The sequence below is a fragment of the Salmo salar genome, chromosome 23 (assembly GCF_965601325.2).
Source record: "Salmo salar chromosome 23, fSalSal1, whole genome shotgun sequence".
Classification (NCBI taxonomy): Eukaryota; Metazoa; Chordata; class Actinopteri; order Salmoniformes; family Salmonidae; genus Salmo; species Salmo salar.
The window spans coordinates 29,222,761-29,236,973 of record NC_138313.1 but is presented as its reverse complement, the minus strand read 5'-3'; the positions used below and the strand labels follow the sequence as shown (position 1 = coordinate 29,236,973).

Below are 14,213 nucleotides of genomic sequence, written 5' to 3'. Positions count from 1 at the left end.
CCATCATGTAATTGTTTAGTGGTTTGGTTTGTTTTTGTAATGGCTTTGTTTGTTTTGTTGACTACTGTTTTAGATTTGTCCCATTATGTATTTTTTTTTTTACATTTTGTTACACAATTGTCCTCATACTTCCGCAGAACTAGCCTAATGTTTGACATGTTCTTAATATTTTTTCATGATGTATTGATTTGGCCTTGATCTGGGCTACTTGAGAGTAGGCTGTCAACCACAAATATTGAAACATCACACTTTTCAAATGATTGTTCCAAAGTAAATGTTTAATATGTATTCATCAATTTCTGAGTTTATACTGATTATAGTTTGAAGTTACTAAAGAGCAATATACCAAATTAGAGAAAAAAATGTTTGCGGGTAGAGTTAAGTTAGTCTAACTATATTAGGTTTAAAATTGCACTCGTTAACAATCCACTCTCCCTTTTCCTTGGGTATTTCATAGGCTACATGTATTGAGTGCTCATAAATTAATATTTTATTTGGTGCAGGCCTACTGCTCTCCAATCACTAGCACGACACCTAGTGGACAATAATATAAAGTTTAGAGATTCATCATGGTTATATTCGGTCATTTTCCTTACCATGAAGTCTCTCTCTCTCTCTCTCTCTCTCTCTCTCTCTCTCTCTCTCTCTCTCTCTCTCTCTCTCTCTCTCTGTCTCTCTCTCTCTCTCTGTCTCTCTGTCTCTCTGTCTCTCTCTCTCTCTCTCTCTCTCTCTCTCTCTCTCTCTCTGTCTCTCTCTCTCTGTCTCTCTAAGAAAAGGAAGGATCTGTTTAAAAAGTAAACCCATTGATTAAATAAATATATTACATCCAATTAGTAATATCAGTGCTGGTTATGTTGGATTATATTCAGTAAATATGGATATTTTAGGACTTTAGTGTGATTAAAGATATAATGAGTTAGGCTATAGGCATTAGGGTTATTATGGGATATATAATGAGGCAGGCCTAAGGGTTATTATGGGAGGTATATTGAGTTAGGCTATAGGCCTAAGGGTTATTATGGCAGGCATGGTTTTATATCGGGTCAGATGTACATTTTGAAAGGGAGCTAAAAGTGATTACATTTTCCAGAAGGGCTTTTAAAAAACAATATTTAACAGATTCCCTCTACGATATTTTCACACTCATTATGTTCAAGAGTTGATATGAATGGGCCTGCATTTAACGAGAAACAATTAGTTTTTATTAAAAAGTTAATTTGCTATGAATTACAGTGTTTTTCTTTCTAGTTTGTACATGAATAAAATAGCCTATAAATGTGTTATTCTTGCTTTTTGCTCAGTCGAGCCTTCTTTAAAAATAGGTTTGTTTTATAGTGCAAATAGTACTAGTTGGTTTGGTCTCTCGAGTGGTCAAACGGTGTTTCCCGCAAATCGGTTAGTTGTCAAATAGTTTGCTAATTGCAAATGCAGGGAAATTCCTGTTAAGGATTGTTGAAGATGTAGCAGACTTCCCGCTGTTGCTTTTCCCATTATCGTAAACAGATTACAAATAGCGGGGGGGAAAAAAAGCGGCTAGTTCTGACTGTTGTATCTCCACATCTCACCCAATTACTCAAAACCTTTTGAATATGGTGGTAATAAACTATTTACCAGTTTGTATATCATTCAAATAGGTAGTGATGTTTTGTTTAATAACATGTACAAAATAGGCATAGGCTAAAATTATTATATTAATAGTATAGGCTAGACGTTGTAGATTTAAAACTTTATAAGCACTCGCTCAAAACAGTGTGTCCAAAAAATACAATATATTCAGTGTCAAGTTTCTCAATAGATGTATGTAGGCTATAGGCCTATTTTATGCTTTTCCAGCATTTCCAGCATCATTGCCAACTGTTTTATCATAAGCGTGAATGTTTGAAAATAAATGATCCTTCTAAACCTGTAGTTGGTATACAAGTTATATAATTAGGCTACAGCGCACAACAGAACAAACTAACATAAACTATAATAGTGTTCCATGAACCTTTTAGGTTCATACTGGTGAAGGTTATTTGCTATTGTCCCTTTCGCCAGCAGACGGCGCTGATGCCATGTAACAACGGGCTTCATCTGTCTGTGTGGCTGATACAACCTTTTGGAACAATATATATTTTTTGTACCTTTATTTAACTAGGCAAGTCAGTTGGAACCTTCCGATATGTGAATTCATATATGCATAAACACGTGCTTTTAATGAACACATATTAGGCGTGTTAGTGTATTTTCGCTGTTCATGCTCTATCAGCTTTTGTAGATCACAGTAATGTAAATTATCCATCAGATATGCCTATAAGAGATTGTCCAAGCCTATTCTCCAATGCCAATTGTTGATGTTATAAATGGAAAATCTATGGATAAAATTGCCTGTTATATTGGCCTATCGTTGAAGTGGTTACCACTCTTGGTCATATTGTTTGTGAGTAAACTTTTCTTACTATATAATTTTTTGTCTTGTGACGAAGTGAATTTCAACAAAAAAGATCTTAACAACGGAATGTAGTCATGCTTTTGTTCGGGCTGATGTACTGACAACACCCGAAACAAAACTAATTATTTGTGATGGGCATGTCTCTGTTTTCTGTGATGGACATGTCTCCGTTTTCTGTTATGGACATGTCTCCGTTTTCTGTTGGCATTCAACTTCAGTTGAATTGAAGCTCATCCATTTACACAATGGGGAAACAGCTAAGATTACCTATCCGCTTTTCAGTGCAAAAACCGAGCTGAATTTGCTGATCGATTCATTAACTCAAAACAGTTATATTAATTTAATGGATTGCTACACATCGCCTAATTACTAATAACGAAGAACGTCACCCGTATTGCTAATAGCTTACTACAACTAGACTACTACTTTCACAACTGTTTCTTCAACTGTCACTATAGGCCTAATGATAATGAAGTGATTATTATAAGCAAAGGTGAAGTAGGCTTGGATATTTGTATGTGTAAGTTTTGATTTATGCTCCATTTGCTTTTGCCCCTGTTTTGTCATTGAACATAAAAAATCACGATATAGCCGAAATAGCAAACTTGATCTAAAGACACATTGAACATTTGATTCAGTGAAGATAAAATATCGAATGAAGTTTGAAATGTTATGTATCATGCTTCCAAATAACGTTTGAACTGGTTTAAAATGGTAGCCTATAAAAGTTTAAAAAGCTGAATTGGTCCGATATGCTGTTTACTTAACAACATAAATGTATCCTACTGTATAAGTTCTGGAGCTTGTGTTCCTTCGATTTTCAGTAGGAAGCACTTAAAGTTTGCCATCCTAGTGTAATGTTCCCACTTTAAGCACTTGGAATAATACATATATAGCTTCTATTGGTTGATAACCGCAGCTTCTGCCTCAGTGCTCCACCACTGACCGCGAGTAACCCCGCCCCTTTATGATAAATAAAAGACACAATCCTGGCCGAGGGAACAGTCGCTCTGTGATTGGTCAGGTAAAAAGGCATTTATTCCCTGACAGCCCTCATCCCATGAATGGTTGTCTATTAACTTGTTCAAAAAGTATCCGGAGTTGTCAAGGCTCTGGCGAAGAGGGAAAAGTAGTTTGTTGTTTCTTTGAGACCAAGAGAGAAGTTTTTGGACACAACAGGACCTACTGGCTGAAGGCAAAAATACGTTCACTATTTCTGCAAAGTTACTGAAAACGACAAGGTAACTCCAGCTACCTTTGTGTTGGACTTTTTTCATTGGTCGGGCAAGTTTAATAAAAATCTGTTTATAATGTATAACATGATGGAAACTGAACTGAAACCAACCGCACCCCAGACAAATTCTGGGGTTACGGGGAATTCAAATTCATCTGGAAACAACCAGAAAAACAGTCCGGACCGAGTCAAGAGACCCATGAATGCCTTCATGGTTTGGTCGAGGGGACAACGAAGAAAGATGGCACAGGAAAACCCCAAAATGCACAATTCGGAAATAAGCAAAAGACTTGGGGCCGAGTGGAAGCTTCTATCCGAGAGCGAAAAGCGACCTTTCATTGACGAAGCGAAGCGTCTCCGGGCTCTCCACATGAAGGAACATCCGGATTACAAATACAGACCCCGGAGGAAAACCAAGACGCTGATGAAGAAGGACAAGTATACTCTGCCAGGTGGGCTTCTTGCGCCGGGCGGCAATGCCATGGGCGCTGGAGTGGGTGTAGGGGGAGGCTTGGGTGGTGGGGTTAATCAAAGGATGGACAGTTACGCACATATGAACGGCTGGACCAATGGAGGTTATGGCATGATGCAGGAGCAGCTTGGTTACGGCCAGCACCCTGGTTTAAACGCTCACAACACCGCGCAGATGCAGCAAATGCACCGCTATGACATGAGCGCACTTCAGTACAACTCCATGACAAACTCCCAGACCTACATGAACGGATCACCCACGTATAGCATGTCATACTCACAGCAGAGCACTCCTGGAATGACTCTGGGCTCCATGGGTTCGGTGGTCAAGTCAGAGTCCAGTTGCAGTCCCCCCATAGTCACGTCGTCGTCTCACTCCAGGGGTGCTCCGTGTCAGACTGGAGACCTACGGGACATGATCAGTATGTACTTACCGGGTGCTGAGGTGCCGGAGCAAACTGCCCAAAGCAGACTCCATATGTCCCAACATTACCAGAGCGCACCTGTACCAGGCACGACGATTAATGGCACACTCCCATTATCACATATGTAAATAAACTTTAATAAGAGAAACTGGACTACTATGGACTATTTTTGTACAGACATTTTTGGGTGGTAAAAGTTGTACAGAACTCAAGGAAAGAACACAACTTTTTTCTATAAAGTTTTTCAATGGTGTATGAGTTTGGAAAGTAGAAAGTGGGAGAGTCTCAATCAGATGTTTTATTATTGCAATCACCTTTTGTACAGTATTTATATATAAAAAACATAACAATCAGATGTAATGTTTGTAAACTACAAGAGGTTACATTTTTATAAACCGAAATTCTGCATAAAAGAAAATGGCAGAATTGAATTTGAGTTCAAGATACTCCTAAAACTGCAAACATTGGAAAAGCGGAAGTAGGCCTATAAGCAAAGCAGGTAAATGTTTCTCCTCAAGGTTCGTTAGTACTAAACCATTTTAATTTCTTTTAAAAAATAAGAATAAGCAGAAACCTTGCCTTACAGGTTAAGCATAATTGTTAATTTATATTTTGTCTCCCACTTTTCATCTGTTAGAGGTATGAAGTTTGTGTTCCTTATTTTCTAATGATTTGTACAATTGATGTATATTTACTGTGATATTTTAAGTTTTTATTTCACATTTCATTCCCGTAGTTGTATTTTAAAATGTGGTCTGTACTCAGCAGCCAACACTCCATGTATATATATTCGAACTAATTTCATCATTATAACAGTTACAATTTCAGCGAAGTTTTTTCAATATGCAGTTTGAAATGAATAAATTTTTGAAATTTAGATACTTGAAATTGTATGAGTTTTGATTTTATTTATCATTTGATTAATTAGATAAGATTGTCATCCACGCTCAATTTGTTGTGGATTGTCCATGTTTTGTATTGCATTTATGTTATTCATGTTGCATCAGTATTTATTCATCACATCATATGTCAGAACTTGATAGACTTTAATATTCTGTCATATTTTTTTTTTACAACCCAAGAACACACAGGAATATAGCCTAATTAAGTTATTATAGCATGCTAAGTCTTAAATCATATCTCATCAGAACTATCAACAAAAACAAAATCAAACCACATCATTTTGTGCGTGCATGTGTGTATGCTTCTGTGCATCTGTGTCTAAGCACCCGCGTGCACGCATGTTTCTTTGTCATGTTAAGTCTTCAGATGATTTAGACTCAGTTTAACGACGTTTTTCATTTTTTTGGTGAAATGCGCTATGCCCCTATGCTTTGAGGGTAACATTATTCGCCCAAAATATTGAAGATTCTCTCCAGGTAGTCGTTCATTTTATTTTTTTCATTAATCAATACACACATCATTTGATTTATTTTACCATTCTAATTGAGAACCGGTTTGGTGCATATCATGTCATAGGCCTACTGATTTGAATGAATTAAGTTTAGCTCTCATGTATCAGAAAACAAGTGTGACAACATAGACGCAGAGACAGTCCATGTGAGCTGGATTATGAAGGCATGTTTCTAGTTTGGATAATATGTAGGCATGTTTGTGGTACGGATAATAAAACATTAATAACATTGAGGCTCTTGATATATGAATAAAGATAGCCCCTACTGAGCAACAACGAAACAAATTGATTGAATAAATATGCCTGTTATAAGCCTACTTGTCTTGAAAGCATGCATGCACCACATAATTTTTCATTTTTCTGTTTAATGTCGCTCGGGGTTAGGCCTAATTGTATTATTATTTTAATATAAATTGTTCTACTTGGCTAACACTTAATGTAGCCTGTTTAATGATTCAATCAAATGGAAAGTATTTCTGCAAAGAATCAAAAGGCCCAAACAGCGCAAATAATTTTCACTCGGAGGCCTATAGCCTAAATATCTCCATATTCGAGTGGGCATTGAATTCACTGTTTATTCAAATTATGATTTGTCTTAACCATGGTTCACACAGTTCATCTCGATGGGCATAACTTTAAAACATCTTGCCGGGAGTGTTCAAACTGTCGTCTTTGTCGTTTCTCAAAATGAAACCTGGATGAGATTACGGTCTATCCATTGAACATAACGTTTTAAATATGTGGGTGTTAAAAACATGTTTTTTTAACTACAGAGGTAGATTAGAACTGTTGCTTGCCAAGGCTGGGAAGCTTCTATGAGACTAGGTCTCGAGGGAGAAGAGCTCACATTAACGGATAAATGAATATTTGACGAGGGCTCATTCCAAAGTATTATTCCGAAAATCGTGTCCCTATACCGGACTTTCAAGAGGTCAGGCAGCAGTGGTTAAATGAATTATTTATACAAGCAGTACCTATAATTGGCTGTATTAGTTGAACATGTTTGATAAACTAGGATGTTTAAAGGTCGAGTGTTAGGCTTTTAATTTCAATTTAATGGCAGCACGAAAGGCCTGTGTGATCATATGCTAGCCTATATATATTTTGAGTATGATCATTTAACTTTAATTACATTCATGTTTTTGGAGATTAGGAGAAACGACATATATGCATTTTACCTTTAAAGTATATTGCAAATACGTAAGTGGAAAACATTCATGAAAATAGAACGGGCGACTAGGATAAATTCACAATAGTTGTGATAAGGGAAAGGGAATTTACTATTAACCTAATATTAGGCTTCTGAACCTCTTGAATTTAAGACTTTTGTGTTGGACTTTCATTGAGAGACTCCCGTTTTCTACACATTGAATAAGGGATATCAGGCTTGGACTATTCCCTGGAGGAGCAGTGATCAGTCAAGGAATCCCCTTGTTGAGCCACCACATAGGAGAGAAGGATAAAAGATGAGTGTTTAAATGTATTTTCAATTGCGTGATTTAATCTCAAAGCGCTCAATGGAGCGCCAGATTCAAACGCCGCTGGGTTGTCTTCAACTCTCTAATGTTTTGAATGCTTGGATATTGTCCCTTTTTTTTATAAATGGAACTACCGAGTACACACGTAAAACATTGACAACTAAATATATCGTTTTGTGTGATTTAGGATAACAGCGCCGTATTCGAAGAGGACCCAATTGTTCCAAAAGGCCTTGATTTTGCTCCGCCGCGGTCCGCGCGGAGGCTGCCGCAGCTGTGGACAGCAACAGGTGGTAAGCACTCTATGTTTTGCTCATAGTAAAACCCCTCAGATAATATCTTTTGATATCTTTGTGAAATGACACGCTCTTCCTGGAAAGTATTAATCACAACATATGAGGGCCCAACACATCTTCATATCTAGTGTCCAGATCTCATTCAAAGTAAGATATGCGTCAAGAGACCTCAATATTTAATCAGATAGGCATATAGGTTATGTCATATTTCTATATTCGTTTTTGTAGTTAAAATGTGTATCGTTTGATAAATTATATACAAACGTCAGAGATGTGTCCCATAGTGTTATCGGTGTTTGCTAATTCGGGATCCTTGGGACGTCCCAACTCTGACCTTACCCGATCGACAGTTAAGGTAAGGTTAGAGTTAGGGTTAAGGTTAGAGTTAGGGTTAGGGTAGGGGTTAGTCTTAGGGTTTAGTGTATGGATCCCCGATAGCACTAAGTAAGTGTTCTCTGAGGTAGTGGAATATGCACACACATAATAGTCCCCAATAGGCTTCTAATTGAACCCCTAATCAGTTACCAGATTTACTGATCGTATGGAGCAATGACGTCCCATGCACTAGATTGGTAAATAGAGCATTTCCTATGCTCCATGTTCCTCATTGTCTAATATTTTGTTGGACACACCATGTGAGAGAGTAGCCTATATCTTCTTATAACTTCTTATTCAGAAACGAAAACATAATGAAATCTGGATGAAAGTCATGGTAGGCTACACAATAGGCATAGTTCTATACATATATGCACTATTAGCCTACTCTTTTATTTCCTTTGGTGGCATAATGGAATTTGAGGAGATTATATTTAATTCATTATTATTATTGTTGATGTTGTTTTATTGTTGTTGATGTTTTTATGCACTTATTATTTCGTCTGGAAAATATTAGGCCTAGGCCTATGTCTCGTTATTGGGCCATTAGTCAGTGATAGCATACACAACAGTGTACAGAAAACGACTTTTCCCTAAAGTAACCATTTTTGTCGCTTTATCTGCTGTAGTTTTTGAGGAGTTGGGGGTTGTAGTGGACGGGTATCTGCAGGGGGTGTGGCATTGTGAGATTCGTTGAATTGAAAACTGTCAGAGATATCGTCTATTTTAACAGTGGTTTCAGGGGTGAATGGCAGTCGCTCCCTGATCCCGTGCAGGTGCAGGGAAGCAGGGGGATGGGGGTCTCGCGGTCTCTGCGCAGCCAAAATGCGCATTCAGTTCAATAGACCACACACTGTCGGCCAGCATGCGCCTCTCACACATTCTCAGTGCAGTGCAGTCCTTACCGAGCAGAGCTCACACACTTTACAGCTCGCCAGAAGATATACACAAGCATGGGCTGAATGACTCTCAGGATTGTTATTGTATTTTCCTGTGTTTTTTATCACTTATAATTGATAATGAAAGGTTTATAGCAATATCAAAATGTGTGCTTTGAGTACAGATCATATTCTACATCATTTAAAACATTCTTCAAGTTATTTTCTGTGGACAGTTTGATATACTGTCATTGTATTTATTTTTTTATTTAACTAGGCAAGTCAGTTAAGAACAAATTCTTATTTACAATGACGGCCTAGGAACAGTGGGTTAACTGCCTTGTTCAGGGACAGAACGACAGATTTTTACCTTGTCAGCTCGGGATTTCGATCTTACAACCTTTCGGTTACTAGTCCAACGCTCTAACCACTAGGCTGGCTACCTGCCGCCCCGTAGTCTGTTATTAATAACAATCAAATGTTTAACCCTTCTTTTCTCAACCATCGCCATGGCCACTTAGTTGTTTTCGATTCTGGACTCACCCTAATTTAATGGATGGTGGGTTTTAAATTCTAAAACGGCGACCCTAAACTCATTGCATATTCTGGCGTCTAGGGGATTAGGACGGTAACCACTGTTCAATGGATAAGTAGGCACTAACAATGTCCTAGTAAATACAATATGCCCACTGGCCACACACTGGTTGAGTCACACACTGGTTGAATCAACGTTGTTTCCACGTGATTTCAATGAAATTACGTTGAACCACTATGGAATAGAGGTTGAATTGACATCTGTTTGCCCAGTGGGATACCACTGTACTGAAGTTGCTATGGAGGCCTATTGGCACTTGACTATAATTCTAATCGCGGGATTTAGCTCTGATAAGATACAGTTGGTCTCTCACGTTTCATGATTTCAGTGACTCAAGTTGTGTTGTGTTTTATTTATTTTTAAATCAAACTAACACTTTTGAGGTAGACATTGAGAGTATTTGTTGCTGGTTGAATTGAACATAGCTCTGCATGTATCCGGTTATTCACCGCATAGTGCATGCTCTACACAAACTGCTGTTATCTGAATCATATTGGGAAATTAAACTTTTTATGATGATGCATGTCACTATGTATCATAGCTAATACAAACACAGATTGGGCCTATTTTAGACAGGAACAAAACTGCTGAAAGTGGCAGATATAGCTCAAATTTAAATATACACATTGTTTTATAACTAATTCGAGTTAATACACTCTTAATGACGGGATAACAGCGTATCATTTGCATTTTTTTCACGAAAAACAATATAAATCACCATCTCTTTATTATTTAGCCTAATAACGTCAAACGCTTCGCTAGATTGGGTTGGGAACAATGCACATCTAATTGTGGAAATTTCAGAAGGTGCATGGCCACTGCAATTGAACAGCGAAGATATCATTTAGAGCAGAAGACACGACCACTGTCCATATAGACTACACCATTTGTGACTCAAATTCATCTATTCTAAGAAGGGGAATGTATACACTATTAATACTATTTCTGCCATTAAATATACCATTAACACTATTTGCGCTTTACTGCCCTCTGCCCCTACCCCTCAAAGAGACTAAACTAAAACTTGAACCGGTTGTCTACTAGTAAAGTAAAATATGTTTTAATCTTGATGGGCAACATTGTCATTGTGTGATGGGAAATAAGGCTGAGCAGACTTGGAAAACTTTAGTTTCACTTCAGGGACATTCTGTCTGTCAGGCTTCTGGTCTTCACTACCACATGTATAGTAGGCCTACCGCAGTCTGCCAGGCAACAGGTGATAACGGACTGCTACATGATAGGCTGAGTACATTCTAATCTGAAAACAGCGCACGTTATTTGTTAGGCTATTATTGTGCGGAAACAAAGTTTACCCATGCGCAACAATAGTGACGGGGCAAGTGTTTCTGCTTTTCCACATCTATTGGTCAGTCCACCCATGCCTAGAACAATATATGCTTTGATGCAGTGGTGCAGCCAGCAGGGGTGTGCAGTACGATGCAGATCAAGCTCGAGCTTTATGGAACACTGGCATAGCCTGGGAAACAAATGAGGCGAGAAGCTCAGCGTGGGGTGGGGAGCAGGATGTTTGTTTCAGGCAGCTTTTAACAGTTGTGCTGCTGTGTCAATGCTAACCAAAAACACATCCACTGTGACAAGCTTTTCAAACCTGATAAATAACATTCCGAAAGACCATGCATGATTAAAACTTAGGCCTAGAACAAGTTGTAAAAAGTTATTTGTTAATGTTTCATTATATACTAGATGCTTTTTTAAAGTTGGTTGTAGTGTTGTGGTAGCTGGGTCGAATCCCCGAGCTGACAAGGTAAAAAACTGTTGTTCTGCCCCTGAACAAGGCAGTTAACCCACTGATCCCAGGTAGGCCGTTATTGTAAATAAGAATTTGTTCTTAACTGACTTGCCTTGTTAAATAAAGGTTTAATAATAATAATAATAGCGTAGTTTCATTATAAGCATACTCATTTAAAAGTATCACTCTTCCATTTAGCCCCTTTTACGCACAGATTTATGCACAGGTTTAGCCTATAGCAAGCATCAGTTGGTGACAAATATTACAGTATATATGTAACCTGTTAACGTCTATAGGCCTACATCTTGGCACCATGGAACGTCAGAGACCCTGAGGGTCTGAATGCTGCATCTGACTCACACAGCGTTCACTAGGCTTTCTAGGCTATAAACGTAATATGATGGGCCTGCAATATGAATATAAATAAATACATGTCTTACAAAATCATCCAATTAACGTACGCTCTAGATTGGTTTGTTTCGTTAAAAGTGGGATTTTTATTCCAAGTCGTTCTAAAATCATATATGTGACATTGTAGGACTATATCTTTGACGTTCGACGTTGTTTTTGGGTAAATCATCAGCAGACGAAACGGGAACTTCTCTGTCACTTCCCAGTAGTGGCAATGGCCATGATGACTGTCGCTATCCAACCCTCTGTTGACAGCAATGCACTGACTTCCCCAACAGCAGAACTCATTGTTCACTTCATTCCTTCACAATTTCAGTCTTCATGCACCCCATATTGATCTAGGCCCACATTATAAGCATCTGGGTAACACATTTCGAGATTTAAGAAAAATAAATACATTAGAATGTAAAAATAAAATATGTATTATCTTTAGATAGTTCAGTCATTCAATGTGAGCATATAGACCTGTATCTATAGGGAATACCAGTTTGAACTTTGAAACGGTAGGCCCAATGAAAAGTTGAACCTTATCCAACTTTATCAATATGTTTACTCCTGTGGCTGATCGAGAGTGTGCGTGGAAATAAATCTAGGACAGCAGCTCGTTCGCAAGCGGCTGACTTTCTGTATGCTTTAGAACAAAGTGTTTACAAAAGTTTGTCTGAGTACTGAAAGGGCACTACAAAGGCCCTTTATAGACATGCGACATGATGCCCGAGTCATTTGAATGGAAGTGGGAGAACTACTCGGCTTGAGCGCCTGGGTTTGTTGACAGAAGGACGTAAAATGATCACATATCTAAAATACAGATGAAAAAGCTCACATATTTTGCCTGTAGGACAATCAAAATGAGAATATATATGAATAGCCGAATAAATCTTTAAGAAGCCTATTCAGGAATGTGAGAGACATCAATCACATAGGCCTGCTCTGACATAAAAAAAAAATAAAGATTGTTGGGCTTAATAATAAACAACACGCAGAATTATTCCCCCCAAATGTTTCACAATTGTCCAAATGTGTGAAATGCTGAGAGTATGACAAACGAACCAACATCCTCTACAAAGTCAAATAATGATAAAAGCAGAGAGACTGAAACATGTAATGAGTTCACCCTTAATCATTGATCATTAAAAATGGTGGTGTTAAATATACTCAATTACACGCATGACTTCCCTCAAACAGTAAATTATATCCTCCAACTACTTGTCTATTCTATCTCTCCCGCCAGAACTGGAAAGTCGATTATGTTGAATCCATACGTTTCTATGGATTGCATCACCCTAATTAATACTCAAGAGTGGTCCGTGGCTCACAGTTTTTGAGTGGTCCCTCTCCTGTCGCTCTGACAGAAACAGTTCTCGAATGGAAAAGTGGGTCCTTTAAAAAAAAAAAAAGTCTCTAGAGACCATCCAATGCGTTTTTCTGTGACTGATAATGACGCATGACTCAGATGCGACATGGATCTGTCTGCACGGGGTAAACAATGCCCTGGCTGGGGCTGACACTCACGTTTGGGAAATATTAATCATATATTGGTAAAAATGTATTTTTTCGTTTCTAAAACGTGTACTGTTGCGACCACACATGTTTTTTTTTAAACTCATAAGACGGTGAATAATAATAATCTAATAATAACCTATGAATTATTTTGTAATAAAAGTTTACATTATCTATATTGGATTTTGAGAGCTGCACCTGTGGCAGCGTTTAATAAATATAGGGCAATGAATTACATGGGGTTGGAACTTGGAAGTATGCTTTTCTGGGCGCTACTCGGTCACTGCATTTGATTATAAATAAGAAGAGTTCACACGCTGATCGAGTGACTAAGGGGAACAAGCGAACCATTTTAATCAGGTGGCTATCTTCCTATCGCTGAGATCAGAGCTCTGTCACTCACGAGCTCGTCATTGTGTCCCCCCCCCCCCTGCGAAATGACATCTCCCTCAGAAAAGCGAATCGTAGCTGGATGAGATTTCAGTGTCTGTGCGTTATAAGCCCATCTATTAGCATAACGCAATGAAACGAGTTCTGTAGCCTACCTACCACAAGTAAAAACCAACTGTTTGCTTCAAGATACATTTTTCATTAGGCTATCACAGAGCGAGAGAGAGATTGAATTGAGAGAGAGATGGGGGGGGGAATTGGGAGTCCCATAGGGCGGCACACAATTGTCCCAGCGTCGTCCGGGTTTGGCCGGTGTAGGCCGTTATTGTAAATAAGAATTTGAACTTAACTGTTAAATAAGTTAAATAAAGGTTAAATAAAGTTAAATAAATTAAAAAAGGACATTAAAAAAATAGAACCTTCCAGAGCTGGCTGGCCATAAAAGGGTAGACATAACATAGTGTATGTCAAGTTGTATCCCTCCAGCAAACGTATGGTATGTTCTGTTTGGTATAGTTACATGATACAGAAGGTTACTTAAGCCAAAAATGAAAGGAGATAGGTA

At 38.2% G+C, this 14,213-nt stretch overlaps 1 protein-coding gene and 1 long non-coding RNA gene across 2 annotated transcripts in view; both read left to right on the top strand.

Moving 5' to 3' along the window:
* The window catches only part of LOC106584343 (uncharacterized), a 54,923-nt gene that overhangs the window by 24,080 nt on the left and 16,630 nt on the right, over positions 1–14,213 (top strand). Inside the window, exon 3 of the long non-coding RNA XR_001323725.3 lies at positions 7,641–7,746. This is a non-coding gene — a long non-coding RNA (uncharacterized LOC106584343). The remainder of the gene's footprint in view (positions 1–7,640; positions 7,747–14,213) is intronic.
* LOC106584342 (transcription factor Sox-2) lies at positions 3,419–6,204 on the top strand. The gene has a single exon (XM_014169545.3). It carries the CDS (start codon positions 3,742–3,744, stop codon positions 4,687–4,689), a length of 948 nt encoding a protein of 315 aa, XP_014025020.1. The 5' UTR covers positions 3,419–3,741; the 3' UTR covers positions 4,690–6,204.

Coding starts and splice junctions, on each gene's coding strand:
- LOC106584342 (XM_014169545.3), top strand. CDS start 3,742: ATGTATAACATGATGGAAACTGAACTGAAACCAACCGCACCCCAGACA.